The sequence below is a fragment of the Anguilla rostrata genome, chromosome 8 (genome assembly GCF_018555375.3).
Source record: "Anguilla rostrata isolate EN2019 chromosome 8, ASM1855537v3, whole genome shotgun sequence".
NCBI classification, from domain to species: domain Eukaryota; kingdom Metazoa; phylum Chordata; class Actinopteri; order Anguilliformes; family Anguillidae; genus Anguilla; species Anguilla rostrata.
The window spans coordinates 16,415,714-16,431,249 of NC_057940.1; the positions used below are offsets into that span (position 1 = coordinate 16,415,714).

General features: G+C 42.9%; 1 protein-coding gene across 1 annotated transcript in view; it reads right to left on the reverse strand.

Moving 5' to 3' along the window:
* LOC135260955 (activin receptor type-2B) overlaps positions 1-15,536 on the reverse strand; it is a 49,310-nt gene that overhangs the window by 12,399 nt on the left and 21,375 nt on the right. The window contains exons 2-3 of the mRNA XM_064346717.1: positions 2,586-2,793; positions 929-1,038 (exon numbers count right to left, since the gene is read on the reverse strand). Coding sequence (XP_064202787.1) covers positions 929-1,038; positions 2,586-2,793 — 318 coding nt within the window. The remainder of the gene's footprint in view (positions 1-928; positions 1,039-2,585; positions 2,794-15,536) is intronic.

A 15,536-nucleotide genomic window follows, 5' to 3' on the forward strand; every position in this document is an offset into this window, starting at 1 on the left:
CCAATATCTCAGCTTGGCTTAAACAAACTAACACACACACACAGACACACACACACACACTGTCTACACAGTCAGACACCCAAGTAAAAAGTCACAACATAAATTGTTTTTTACCTTCTGGTATTTATTTAGTTATGAAAATCACAGCCAGGGGAAAACCTGATGTCAACAAATATGTTTCAAAGAAAATTTCAGGGGAACTGTTTGTCCCTGGAAGTGCTCATTTGAATAAACACCTTGCACCCAAGTGCAAATTTAATCAATGCCCAGGCTTCGGAGCTGCCTGTTCAGTCTACGGTCTGTCATTAGTGCTGAGGTTCGGCATCTGGCACCAAGTCTCCAGCAGACCTTCGTGCATACTTCAATCTTACACCAAGGTGGGAATGAGGAGGACACGTGAAGACACTCTATGAGCTAGACTCTGGTCCAACATGAGCTATAGGACCGGGATATTAAAACTACAGCCATTGTGCGGAGGCATAAATGGGCAAACTGGATTCCATACTGAAAAAGGCATTCTGAAACACACATTCGAGCTGTGTAAAGTGTTAAGTCTCGAAGGGCTCTACTGTCAACCAACTCCACGTACAATTTAGAAGCAACATACACAGGCCCTCGTGCCGAAATAGCTAGAATCATAATTCAGTAAAAGAACAGACCCTTGAGGTGTTTGTGACCAGGCCTGACTTAGAGCTAGATACTCCCCAGAGAGCATTAGGGAACATGACAAGCATAGATGGGTCGAATGGCCTGTCCCCATCAAACACTCACCTTCTTGAATTCTATGGCCCATTCAATCCTAATGATGTATAGTTTCTCGTTAACCTTTATGACTGCAAAACTCATTTCCTCTTTACAAGTGAGGCAGAGGATAAAACCTGGGATGAAGACCAGGGATGAAGACCAGGTGGACTGCAGCAGCTCTCACCTGGAGGACCGCTGACGTCGGGCAGGTGCGTGAAGCGCTCGTTGCAGTAGTTTCCTTCGCAGCAGCAGAAGAACACCTGAGGATTCTCCTCGGTCGCCACACACTCTTGCCTGTCGTCGAGGAAAAGAAAGGTTCAGAAAATTTTACTCGGGAACCAATGGAAGCTGAGAACAGGCCGAAGGATTCCGAAACAGCCTTCCATACTAAACACACTTATGAGAAGGTGAGATCTGTAAGAACTGTACACAAGACATCCCCAATACCCCATCATCGTCTCCCACCCCACACCCAGAACTTCTGAACTTTTGTGATTCAGCAACAAAAAATAAAATAAAATGAATTATAATAATATGTAGAAAGACCTAATACTGCATAAAAGTTTAATTGTGATCCCAGGCCTATACATATTGGCAACATATATGTGCATGCACACTCAATCTAAAATAAATAGCAGGCAGTCAGAAATGCCCTAGTCCAGAGTCCGCTGATATTTACACTCTCCAGAGTTCTGGTTCATTCTCTCCTTCCATTTCAGTGAGTGCAATACAAATACCAAGCAAACTCTTCATAAGACAAACAGTCAGTATAAGGGAGGATTTAAAGGCATGTTATTTGTCTTTTATCATCAGGTGCCATGTCGCTGATGGAGAATTCAGAGAGCTCTGATTCCTCATCAACATCGCCGCTAGTGACCTGTTATTAAAGCCATGCTTTGACATGTCACTCAGAGCAAAGCCTAGAGACCACCTCTACAGCATTACCATCCACTCCTCCCCTCCCTCACCAATTAATCCTCAACAACACGCCATGGCGACGTCTCAAGACCATCAAAACACAAGCAAAATAAGGTTGCGTGCATAGCGCACTTAATTACTGAGAAAGGGAAAGTCTGAAGGAACAAGGGAAACATTTTAAAAGGCACACAGGTGGATTCTACATGAAAGAAACCCAGAGCAATTTGTTTAATTGAATGCATCAAGCTCTTAGAAGGCTGCCCTACAAGGGCCACCGAATTACCTGCTTGACGTGTCCAAGCAAATACTTTCCATGAAGGTTCCATGGGGGTTCACATTCAAACACCCACCTTACTTTTTGAAGACAGAAACTGTATCGTTTAATGTGTGCGTGGAATTTTAGCTGAGGAATAAAGACCTCATTAAAGGCAATGTAATGTGCCGTTAGTCGGGTTCTGAATTACACTCTGGCTTTCGGCGGGTCTCAGAGATTGTGGACTGGGAAGGGGGTATTGGGATCATGGACCAGAAGGGCTCAGGTCTTTTTAGGGGGAGCTGAACTCCCCCTGGCTCGCCATAATCCTGCAGGACATTCTTTCTTAATTACTGTGCCAATGTAATGAGTGAGTCAAGCTAGCTCAGAAAAACTCAACGGTTAAGAAATGGTATGACCCATCGTAGGGGTGTTCAAAATTGTAGTACAAGTTTAAATCGGACAGGGCTGGGGAAACAGATTTGAATATTTACCATTAGAATTACTTAGTTTACGTAAAGATTGCACAAGCCTCCTAATCTTTTGTTTTTACTTCATTCAGGGGGGCTCAAGCTCAGTTTGAGTGTGGGTGGGGGGTCTGACACACCCTACCGTTATCGTTTAATGACAGCGGCCCAACATCGCGGGGCTCAGAGGCGGCCTTACGAACCGGTCGTAGCAGTTGAAGTCGTCCAGCCAGCAGCCTTTCTTCACCAGCTCGATGGAGCCCGAGCTGTTGCGCCAGGACGCGTAGCAGTGCAGCCGCTTGTCCTTCTCCGCCTCGCAGCGCTCCAGCCCGCTCTGATTGGTCTTCTCGATCTCCCAGTTGGCGTTGTAGAACACACACTCCCTGGTCTCGGCCTCTCCATGGCTTGGTCCTGAAAGCAGAGGGGAGGAAAAGGGAGGAAAGGTCAGACTGGGAGGGGGTGCCAATGACCTACAGGCTCCCCTGGAAAGGAGCACCTTCCTGATATTAGCAGATTCCTGCAGCAGCAGCAGCGCTCACACACGCACACCGGATCAGTGAAAGAGTAACCGGGATCAGGGGTTATTTGCGGGCTGCTGCTGATTAGACTTCCACACTGCAGTCAAGGGCAGGCTTCAAGCGTAACGGCACAGAGGGGGCTAAGATTTCAAATTAGGCGCATCAAAAGGGTCAGTGTTGTGGATTAATAAGTAATTGAGGACAATCTGTGCGAAGGCTCGGGAGCCGCAAGTTTACCAGCTTTTCCGAGGTCACCCGAGGACTCCGAAACGGCCAGAGCGGGGGTGTGCGATTACCGAGCAATTACCGTGACCGAATTAAAAGCGAAGACGGCTACACTGAGCTTCGCAGGAGAATTTCTTTACCGAACACAATCTGCCGGCTTCTCGCCGGCCATCTACAAAGCGGGATCAATAAGCGCCACGTTTACTCTGTCGCAGTATAACACAGTTTTTTTCTTCTTCTTTTTTTTTCTCTCTTTCTCGCTAGTTTCGTTTCCCTCGTTTGATTCAGTGAACGCCAGAGAGCGGCACTTAGCGCGCCAGTGTGGAGTGGTGCAGTAGGAAGCCGTCGGCCCTACTTGCCGGTGCCCTGATTGGCCGTCGGTAATCACGGTGCAGTGCACTGATTGCGCTGTCGTGAGATCAGCAGTGCGCTCGTTTGAGCGACAGGCCCGAGGCTGTGAGGCCACGCCCACAGCGCTGAAATGAGCTGCTCTGCCGCGCGTCTCCCTTACGCGACGCATCACGCAAAACACACGTTCATAAATAAACACACGTTCACAAATAAACATGTTCAGAAATAAACTGCGGTTAAAAAAACTGCTTCTTCAAAAGCAAAGCCAGTCTCCCCGTAACTCGTTACATTGGCACGTCACGGAGGTTACCCACTGTTTTCAATTTTTATTACTGTATAAAAAACATTTCTCAGAATAAACTGCATCACTGTATGAAATACTTGAATTTCAGTCAGATAAACTAAATGTACGCCTATGGAATGACTATTCTGTTTATTGTTTAAAAGATCACCACACCGTGCGTAGTAGCCTACGTGATATTTGAACCGAAGCAGCTTCCACAATTAGCTTTTAATTAACTGTCACCGATGTTGCCATCGATGTAAAATATTAAGGTTATAATGATTCAAATGTTGAACCATTAATTGCTCTGGTATACTGCATCCTAACCGCACGTGCAAGATATCAGAATTATTCATTTACCTGGTTTCATGAGGCACGAGTTACACAATTATAAAAAGTGTTTCTTATTTCAAATGGGAACAAATGGGTTTTCGTAGTGTAACCGTGTTTCTACAAACAACATCAAGATATTGGAATACATCGGTTTGTACACAGATATACAATATAGGCTATGTATTTTTACGTTTGCATACATAATCCTAATATAGCTTCTAATAGTTATGGCCTGATACACATATACTAACTGGCATGTAAGGATAGGATATCTCACCAACCACATTCACTGCTCCATTGTCAACCATACTGAGCCATCGCTTGCTTGCATTTCCACAAAAAAATAAATAAATAAAAAATCAGATCTGGGGACTACAAAACAAAATCAACCCAAAACTGACTCAAGCATACTCAAGACTGTTGTCTACCCTCATCTCTTTTCCATTTTTTCCTAACAGAAATTATGTTTTCCATTTCTGGTCCAACTCCAGATTGACAGACACTAGCTGAGGCACTGCAACAAAAGCTCACCTGACACCTTGTGAAAAATAAAGGTTTGATTAAATAAAAAAAAATAAAAAAAGCCTGTTCAAAAATGAATAAATAAATATCAGCAGGCAGGCAGCATTTGGAGAGGGGGGATCAGTGTTTACTATATAGCGCAAATTTGGCAGGGCTTGGTATCACAGATGTTCTCCCAAGTCTGTGCATTACGGTTGCTAGGCAATAGGAAATGTGGGGAGTCTTGCTGACAGCCCGTCCCTAAGACAAAGCCCTTCTTCCCAGTCTCTCCCTCCCTCTCACTCGCGTACACATGCAAGCACACACACATACATTCATATGCGTGTGTGCGCAACGCACAGACATTTTTTCTAAATTGCGAAGCTTAACATACAATCTAGATTAATTTGCCCAGAGCTATTAGAATCCAGACAACCAATCAAAGCACCACAAACTGCTAACACTACCTCAAAAGTTCGTTTTGTTTACCTATCAAATTCAAAACGCTGAATTACTATGAACAGTGCTGTGAAAACTGACTAGACCATAGGGAAAAAAAAGTTTGCTCGAGTACAAAGAAGCAATTTGTTATAGGAAGATTTCAAAAAAATAATTTCTACAGCTGCTTTTTTGGATAGCCTAATTGCAAGAGTAAAATTTTAACCATGATTAGGACCATTCACAAAAACATAAAAATATCAAATCAAAGAAAAACACTTCAAAAGACTGCATATTTAGAGGGGAGAGAAAGACAGCCAATTCAGTAGGCTAACACTGTAAACAGCAGTGAAATCCCTTGGGCAAATGCGTGGGCGGTCTCAAAAGCAGCTGATTCGGATTCTGGCACTGGATCAGCAGTGATTAACAAATACACATCACAGTAGACTGTGATCACACAAACCATCCCAACTATCAGAGGTTCAATGGATTTAAACGTCAATGTAAATGCAATGTTTAACTTCAAAAAGGGGTGATGGGGGGGGGGCATGGTAAGGAAAGCACATGCAGGGTCAGTACCAAATTCAATCCAATCCACCCAACAGTAAACGTCGCCAGACAAATTCTACAAACAAAATGATTATCAAATGAATGAATAGATTCATATTTTCGCTTCATGGAAAATTTTAAAAGACAATTCAGGAGTACTTATTTTACAGCAGTGAAACAGCTTAATTTCAGGGGAACTATTGCTTTGTTTCACTGTAATGAGCCTCTCACTCTGGGGGTCCACGTAATTGCAATTTAACACTGCAATGTGACCATATATTTCCCAGATCATTACCCCTCTATCCGGGGCCAAGGGCTTCGACAGACACTTCTGTGCACGATGGCTTCGAGGACGTGCTCTTCACAAGGCTACAGAGCTCTGCTGATGGGCTTTGTCTCTCCGCACCGCGCGCGGTACCGGCTAATGGCAGCAGTGTATGGGCGACGGCCTCCGTGGAAACATCATGAGACGCGCCACAGGGGAGGAGAAAAGCCTGGAGCTCATTACATGCCTCACAGACGGTGTGGTCTCCCCGAAAGTTCAGGAGGAAACCTCAGAACACGGCTGAGGCGCTCCGCACAGGGGCGGAGGCTTGTGATTACGGTCGGAGCCGCCAACCCCGGCGTCTGGGCCCCACCCGCCCAAAAATGTGGTTGGGGGGGGGCGGGGGAAACCTGTTTTTTGTGGCCTCCGAGTCAAGCTGACATACAGAGGCAGGAAAGGGACTCCGACTTTCCCCAGCCTGGGTTTCAGCCATCTGTGTGGTAACATCTCACTCGCTTTGCAAACCACCAATACCACAAGGTTCAGAAGCCTGTGCGAATGGTAGGTTCACTACCAACACAACAGGACACAGGGTGCCTGCATGAACCCCGTGTAATTTGTCAACTCACCGATGTGTGAAGTGAAACTTCTAAAAGGTATAATATAGGCAACAAATTCACAGCATACTGGGTCCACACTGCACTCTAGGACACATGAGGACATATGAAATTCAAAAATGCACCAATACTTTGTATCATATAGGCTACACATAAAAGCAAACTGAGATAATGAGAGAACCTGATGTGAGATTGTGCAATTAAACCAATTAAACCCTCCCATTTGTACATCTCTTCTGTACAAATCTATCCCAGGCGGACCGTGTCTGATAAATCTGAAATGAGTGAAAGCGAGGCTTTAAAAAGTTCTCTCAAGCCGCTCCACACAGCACCGCGCTATCTTGGACTGATCACAGACAGACAAGCTTGTGCATACAAGCTGTCACTTTAAAGACTTTCGGTTTGGCACGGTTTCATCAAACCACTTCTAAAGGCTTTGTGTTCCCTGCCGTGTGCATGATGAATTGCTCCAAGACAACGGTTACAAGCCGGTATGTGTTTTAACATGGGTGCGGCAGAGAGCCAAACGTCACCCACCCCAAGACTGAATTTGTAGTACAAAACTGCCGTGAGGGAAACCAAGTTGTCAAATAGCCTACATACCTAATTGTCAGAATACCTAAAAAGATCACTTCACAATATGATACATGACAACAAATAATGGGTCCACAGATTCAACTGTGTTGGCCAAGTTGATGACAGCAGCAACATTCAGTGCTGGCTCATTACATTACATGCATTTAGCAAACACTCTTATCTAGTGCAACTCATATTATATCCATTTATAAAGTTGGATATTTACTGAAGCAAGTCAGGCCAAGTACACTGCTCAGGGTAAAACAATAACCCTTAGATGGGATTCTGCACTCTTTGGGTAACTAGTTACTCAATACTATACTACATTCACACCCCAGAAGATAAGCTAATCATTCCTCATTCCAAATAACTGAAGAGGGGGCAGCCATTTCACTCCAGAACAGGGACTGACCAATCGTTAACTACTCTGGGCAGGGAGTACACAGCTCATGCTATATGCTTAAACCACCATCAGTTTTGGTCTGCTGCAGATGCACTGAGATTAAAACACCAAGTCTTACACACAGCCACATGCATAGGGTCCCTGCATCCCAAGGTTTGTGCCCAATACGATCAGCCAAGAGCAAGTTAGTCTCCATTTCGAAAGGAATAACTTATAATTCTTGATCTGCTGAACCACTCAAGCTGGCTGTGCATCAAATTCCTGCTATCAAGAGACAAGATTACTCAAATTTGTTTTTTCAGATGTGTTTAATGAGGGCAACTTGCACAGAACTAGAAAATCACATCGAATACAAAATAAGCAAGCTCAAATACTAGGCTAATAATAGCCCAGCTGAAGACTAGGAACAGAGATGAAAACAACAACAGAACTTCAGCTACTGAACAGGACTACCTTGAGAAAGCAATGTGCAACACGGTAACTATAAATAAAATTAAAATAGTGTGGTATGAATTCTTTATAAATGGCCCAATATATAGGCTTTGACTTGCACTAATACCTCAGGTATGAATGCTGGAACACTACCTGGTCCCCATTAGACTCATATAAAGTCTGTTGGAGTTTAATTAACACTGGACATTTTAGAGTGTGTATCAGTGCGTATAGCCTACATTTTGTGACCAGAATAATCATATTTCTTATTCAAATGTTTTATAGGAAATTTTCAGCAATTTATATATAGGCTATGCACATGCATCCAGGGACACTAAACATTACTCATGTAAGAGCCAGAGCAGTACTTTAAAAAGAAACATTCTCGAGCCCACAATTTAAAAGAGGTAATGGGCACAAAAAGACTGTGAGCAACATTACAACTAGCCTATAATTAAAATAATGCAGCAGCACATGCCTAGGAAGAGAATGCAGGCACTTAATCTCAAAGGCACACGAAGAATTGCCAGCACTTCAACACATACCAAATTTTAACATGATATTTATTTTTTATTTTCAATTCTGAGCTATATATAATGGTCTGTGTGCATCATTAGAATAAAAAAGGTCTTTCATCCACAATGCCAGCCAAAGAATGATAGAGAATGCAGTCTGACCCAGTAATGACACCGCCTGTTTTGTAGGCCAGTCCAGTCTGAATCAAGCAAGTGGTCCATTGTGCAGGAGAAATGGTTCTATTCAGCACAAAGGCATTGTATCACTGAACACTGCCACAGGAAGACAGCGGACTTCATGAATGGCCCGATTTGGCTTTTCACTGCGTCTGATGAGCTTCTGGGGACACTGCGCGGCAGCGCTGGTCGAGGTTTAGGCTTCCGCTTTTCCTCTGAGAGTGAAATTTAAATGTAGTAGCCTACTTCAGACAAATTTATTACATTTTTTTATCCTCTCAGAATCACCGACTGTAACGACAAATGGTCTGACTGTTCTGAAGGAAGTAGTCCCTTGTCTAAGGGAAGCCATTTTATTTAGCAGAAAAGCTTCAGTGTTCAACTAGTTATGACTAGCCTACATGCCACTCAACTTCCTCTGGCAAAAGAAAAGATGTTACAGCGGAATGGTGGCTCTTCTTTGTGTGTGAGTGTGTGTGTGTGTGTGTGTGGGGGGGGGGGGTCGGGTTACAGTAAGCCCCATAAGGCTTTTGGTTTTACCATGTAGACATTACAGCAGTTTTTATAGATAGTCCTCCATTTCAGGGCACCACCCTGATTGGATTCACATGGACATGGATTCACAAGTGTTTCTGATTAGTGAGGTGTGTTCAATTGCTTCTTCAGAGCAGGTATGAGAGAGCTACTAGTATCTAGTCTTGACTCTAGACTTTTGATTGCCCTTGAAGTCTGTTACTGCTGTTTTTCAACACAAGGACCACAGTTGTGCCAATGAAAGTCAGGAAAGCCACAATGAGGCTGAGAAAGATTTGCCAAAAGGAACTTCCTAACATCCGAAAAATTCCCCTCAACTGTGAAACATGGGGTTTAATAGTTTGCCTAAATTAGCATAAAAACCACAAACCATAACAGGTTTGCAGTTTTCATGCTAATTTAGGCAAACTATTAAACTCTACCAGGAAACATCAAATAAGTTCACACAGACATACAAATGGCACTTATTCACAACAAAGTGAATTCTTTGATCTTAGTCCTTTGGCTTTAAAGTCGTATTTTATCTGTGAGTTCAGTTAAAATGTACACTGATAAAATACATTACGCAGTACAGGGAATAATCGGTACTGCTGATTATTCCCTGTACCACGTAAATATTCTCTGTGACCATGCCTATATATTCTGCCGCTGAATTTTTCTGCCGTCTACGCATTATTTCTTTCTGTTCAGAAGTAGTAAACGTAAAATGGAAAAACCAGTGTAAAGTCACTTAAAGGGGTATGCACCATGGCATAGCATCAAGCAAAGTCTGGAATTCTGCAGGAAAAACACACAACTGACCTTCCAAAATGGGTTATATCTGAATATCCCACAAATTCCCGACTAGGTAAAGATCTGCCTACTGAGAAAGCCATGGCGTGGCCCTCAAACCACTGGGCAACTGCTTGTGTTTTGTACTTTTCGTGCTCTCGCGCAATTCGGATGCATAAAAGGAGTACTGTACGAGTTGTCAAACGCCAACTCATTCTCCTCAACACCCTACGTACTTACGAGCACCAGGAACTACGCACTGATATGGTTTGTATGCTACTGCTTTCGATGCAGCATCATGTGTGATCTGGCTTTAAAGCAACAGGGCCACTTGACAGCGGGTTATCCTTTCCGTTGTGGCTAAAATTAGCTGGCTGAAATCAAATTACGTCTTGGACCATTTGATACAGCAGATGAGATCTCTTGCACACACATGGCGATGCGGCTTAGTTCAGCTGGTGTGAAGGTTAATGATTTTACAGTTCAGACACAACTTAACGGTTTAAGATGGCTGGTGATGGCAGCGGTCCAGGATTTTATTTTAGTAGGCCACATAGCTGGGGTCTGTCAACATTCCATATTTGGCTTTGAAAAGCATTGAAAAAAAGATGAAGAAAGGGTAGGAAGTATTCTGAAGGCGACATCTAGCACACATGTGCACATCCATGCACATGCGTGCACACACACACACACACACACACACACACCTATGCACTCACATGCACGGAATCCCCCAATTTGCGAAGCACGACTGGGACCGAGTGGCTGGCCCACTCATGCTGGCCAGTGACTAAAGCCTGATTACCTGCAGCCAACAGCTAAGGAGATCGAGCTGCTCAGTGGTTACTGCATAGCACATGCTGCAGGGCACGTCCTGCTGTGAGCTCAAGAGCGAGAGAGAGAGAGTAAGAGAGAGCATGAGAGCGAGAGAGAGCAAGATAGAGCAAGAGAGAGAGAGAGTGAGAAAGAAAGCGAGAGATAGAGCGAGAAAGAGAGCGAGAGAGAGAGCGAGAGTGTGTATGGGTTACGATTTAAATATTAAAAATAGAACAGACAACTCCTATGTACTCCTGTGCAATTAACAAATCTAAATTAATCAAAGATAAAAATCAGTATAAACTCATGAATATGCATGTTCCCTAATTACTGACAAAATGTCTCTTGCTTTAAGGGAGATCCAGGTTCGGCATTACAATACAAAGGGTTTGGTTAAAAAGAATATTCAAGCAAAGCTCAGTAAAAAAAAAAGTCATGATTTTGAATTCTGATTATTCATAAACTGATAGTCCACATTTACAAAATATTACCACTATTAGCCAATAACCAACATAAACATGTCTAGGTGACAATCATATTTACAACAGTAAATTTAAATGAGTGAGTGAATACTGCATTGCTGTAGCCACGAAAACTTTGAACTGAAACCAGAAACCTATTTTATATGTCAAGTAGCAACGTTTAAGTGTCGTTTCAATTGGTGATGTCACTGGACCAGCCAGCGCTGTGGCTGGAACGTTGTGTGCCGTACATCCAAATCTCCAGAGAAACGGTGTATACATTTTCACTGGGTTAAATAAATAATAAGACAAGGCACTCAGGCACTAATGCAGACAGCAGGCTTGCGTACAGAGCAAATGGGCACAGTGTGAAATGAAAAAAATAAAAAAATCTTAATCCCAGCTCTTTAGACTGCATGGTTTAGCTCCCATATACGCATTTCTGACGGTTTTTAAAATCACTTTGAGAAGGGAAGGGGCAGAGCTAGTTCTACACAGCTCATGCATGTAGTGGAGAGCTAAGCTATGCTCAACATGCACATATCAAAAGAGCTTTAAGCGCTATGATTTTCATTTAGGCTATAGCAAGTCTCGGGGTGATCCAGGCTGACAGAGCTTTAGACTCTGGAGAGGCATAAGGAGTCGGAGGGAAAAAATAAAAAATAAATAAAATTTCATTCTCAAAAATGATTTTCATTCTCATTTTACATCTAGCCATAGAGATGCAATGCCGTAAATGTCATGCTGTTGCTAAAGTAAACTATCACTGTTTGCAAAGACAAGATGCTGCAAATAATGCTTGAAAAGGTGAAGTCTACTATAGTTGAGAATGAACTGGGAAATCCTGAACATCTGGAACTGGTCACCCAACAACCTTTCTAACCAATTTAGTTACCTGTGAGAAAGGTTCATTAGCATACTGTTCTCTAAAGGCTTGCATCTTTCAAGAATCAGAACCTCATACATCACAATGAATATTGATGAAGTTGCAGTCTACAGGGTATGACATCCTGAATTAATAAAACATGACTCTCAATGCACACTAACCTTCAGAGCCATTGAAACTTGCAGCAAATTAAGTTGGACAAATTTCCAATGCAGAAATAGAAGCCCTCCTAACTGACAATGAAGAAAGATGGAGGGCCTGCCTTTTCGCTGTCTTCCATATTCTTCTGACCGTTTTAGCCATGCATTTCAGGAAATTATCCGCTTTAGACACATTACCTCACTGTGCACAGTGACAACCGCTGACATTCTGACAAAAGCAATTATGTCATGTGGACCACTCTATTCAAGTCGAAAGATGATCTCAAAAGGCGTTTTACTTTGAATCTGAACCACTGTCAAAGTGTTAAAGACCCCCTACAGTGATTTCAGTATTTATATCAGAATTTTCTCTGTGATATTTCCATTCATTTTTCTTCTTTTTTTGTAACAAGTTTCAAATTCATGTTAGATAAAATTGCTTTGGAGGCAATCAGAGAATCTTACATCTGGAAGGAATGACATTCAACCATTCTAAACGAACATGAGACATATCTATAGGTGTTGTTACAAAGACCTTATCTGAGAGTTTTCTAACAAATAAACAGAGGTGGAAAGTCCAGAGGTCAAAAAGTAGAAGTCCTGCCATGTGTTTTCTTCCACCTATGAACTCAGCCTGCTGATTCCACTGGTTAGTTCTACCGCCTGGCTGAAGAATTGTGCTAATTGGCAAATACAGGTGACTGGAACAAAATAGGCTACTGGGGAGTTGGGAGAACCTTACCTTTCTGAACCTGGACACGATAAACTACATGAACAGCTGTGGCTCCAGCACAGGCGTCCTCATATGTGCCCCATTTCAGAGAGCAACTTAATACACGTTAATAAACTTAATATTGATAAACCTGAAAAGATGACTGACAAAAACAGTGTTACTCATTGCTAGATCTTAACTAGAGAGGGAGGGGTCTTCAAACTATTTCATTAACCATCACATTCTTATTAACATTCAACATTTAAACATTTATTATTAAATAATAACATTAACCTTCAGTGATACAGAAAGACTGCTCACTGGTGTATATTTGTGGAATGGTTTCAGTGGGAGATGGAGAGAGGGCATGTATGACAAGCTAAGCACTTGCATTTGTTTATTTATCACGTTAGCAAAGGCAAAGTGAGGTCTTCGGTCACATCACATTTAATAGCCTACATGTGTAAGAATGTCTCTTCAATTTGTACACAAAGACTTGAATGCTGAATGTCAACCGTTTTACTGTTTGAAAGAGACATTAACACTGTGGAGTCACAATGTCAGGACTGTCAAGGTTTTTTTCTCATGTACAGCCAACTGCAACCTCCATTCCAGTAGTCAGCTAGTCCAGGGACATACAGACATACAATCATATTCTGGTCTCCTGATAGAATAGAATAATAATTATTCTTGGGGGGGGGGGGGTCATCATACAACTCAATTGATGAGTCATGGAACCGTGTATTTTTTTTTTGTTCATCAAACTTTCATGAGCTGAACTTCATGACAGATGTCATGAAGTTCAGCTCCACATATTTGGCTAGGGAGAATGCACATAATTTCTGTGAATAGACCATATTCATAAGCCAAACATGACCGCTTCATAAGCATTACAAAACCATTTATGAAGCACTTATGTCAGTATGAGGTGTTGTGTAACCACGGAAGTAGACAGTGACAAAGTCATGATATAGCCTACCAAGGGGTAAGAACCTAGCCTACTTGTGGTTTCATACTATGTAGTCGCTTATGAAGGGGTTACACAACTCTTATGATGGGTGATTCACAGAAAGCGCTGCTGAACACTGAAGTACCACACAGAGAAAGCTCAACCACTCTTTCACACTTGCAATCCTTCAAAAACCGAATTCCGATTTGCAGATACAAAAATATGCCTTTCCCAGGAACAGTGCAAAATAAAGATACAAGTCCTCAACAATTAGGAATAGGAATTGCTGTTTTTCAGAACAGTGGTTTCTCGCCAGGAAAATTGCCTGTTTTCTTGTTTGAAATCTAACACCACATAAGGTGTCATACAGGACAGCGAATATCCAAAGTGGCATTAACTGTGGCTGCTGCTTATCCAACAACAGAAAGACACTTACTACAAAGAAACCTCACTGCTCGATTGAGACCGGCAGGCAGACTCTTAGCTGCGAGGATCCATGCTGGGCATGTGATCGCAAAGCACCTCAGTGCCAGATTTCCATTTACACTGTCGCTATCTACCTTCAGAGGCACTTCCTGACACTGGGGCCGCCACAGATTCCTATTCCTATAAGAACGTGGTGCTGCAGGAACATTTTAAGAGATGGTGTAAAGGGGCCATATGCTCAAATTTAAAACGGGAGTACACCCTCTTCTGCCCCCCCCCCCCACTCTACTCCACATCACCAGCCCTCTGTTTACAGGGGTAAATCTAACTGAAGCACCTCCTTTAATTAATTAATGAGACTCCTGGCCTCCAGAAGTAGCAGATAAAATGCTTTGAGCACCAGCTAGGCCACAACACTGGACTCTCTGAAACAGGGCCAATGCATCCAGACACGGGCTCTTCCAAAGTATGTAGGCTATGTGTGAACTCCAGTGCTATTCCTGGCAGATGCCTCACCTGGGTGACACGGCCACTGTTCTGCTTCCCCCACCCTCACCCCCTCCCCACTCTACACAAGCTCCACACACAGGCCCTGAGCCAGCCACTTCACCGGCCCACAGACAAGAGTATCCGTATGAGAGACAGCGCATGACTGGTTGAGTGAGAAATCAGCTGGGTGTGTATGAATATTTACATATAGGTGTGTGTGTGTGTGTCAGTCTTTGCAGAGGGCAGCACGTAAAACCAGCTTTCCCGGAGGCAGAAACCCATAAATCCTAAATATGCCCAATGCCTATGTAACATCACAGATACACAGGCAGCAATACATCTTTATGCGTCACATGCAAGTCACTCTGAAACAAGCAGCAGCACAGCATAGTTCTGAAGAGTGGACTGAGACCCGGAGGGTTAGTGGTTCACAAAAAGGAGGCTGTATTTATTCCTCCAGTGAGAAATGGGAAAGCAAACTCCTGAGGCTAAACTGAAAACACCCCAGATGAGGGCAAATGGTAAGAAAACAAATTATGCAATATAATAATGTAATTGCAGGGAAACAGGACAGGGGCCAGCACAGAAAATATAATTATTCTCTTGCATGGGTCGCCACTTACACTGAGCATCTTTCAGTTGGAATTAAATTGATGCCATTCACTTGTATGAAGCTGACACTCAAATCAAACCCATCACTAGAAAATAAAAAAGAGCCTTTTTTCCTGTAGCAGTTAAAAACAAAAAAAAAAGTCTAAAATATTTTGTAGATACCGCTTACAAATAG